General features: G+C 69.3%; 1 protein-coding gene across 1 annotated transcript in view; it reads left to right on the top strand.

The window, feature by feature from the left end:
* Nucleotides 1–238, top strand: part of SERINC2 (serine incorporator 2) — a gene marked incomplete in the record, with an annotated part of 25,203 nt that overhangs the window by 10,171 nt on the left and 14,794 nt on the right. The window contains 1 exon segment of the mRNA XM_014591435.2: nt 1–108. Within this exon segment, the coding sequence (XP_014446921.1) occupies nt 73–108 (36 nt within the window).

Genomic DNA, 238 nt, shown 5'->3' with positions numbered 1-238 from the left:
AGCCCCAACTCCACCGTGAGCCGCCTCATCTTCACGGCCTTCCTCTTCCTGGGCGTGCTGGTGTCCGTCATCATGCTGACCCCCGGCGTGGAGAGCCAGCTGCACAAGGTGGGCGTCCTGGGCAGAGAGGGTGGGGTGGGGAGACGGCACCTGGGTGGGGGAATATGGACAGGGGCAGAGGAGGGGGCGCCTTGGGTGGGGGAGATGGGCGGGGGCTGGGCAGAGAGGGTGGGGTGGG

The sequence above is a fragment of the Tupaia chinensis genome, unplaced genomic scaffold (assembly GCF_000334495.1).
Source record: "Tupaia chinensis unplaced genomic scaffold, TupChi_1.0 Scaffold000573_1, whole genome shotgun sequence".
In the NCBI taxonomy this organism is placed as follows: Eukaryota; Metazoa; Chordata; class Mammalia; order Scandentia; family Tupaiidae; genus Tupaia; species Tupaia belangeri.
This window is presented reverse-complemented; position numbering and strand designations above follow the sequence as displayed.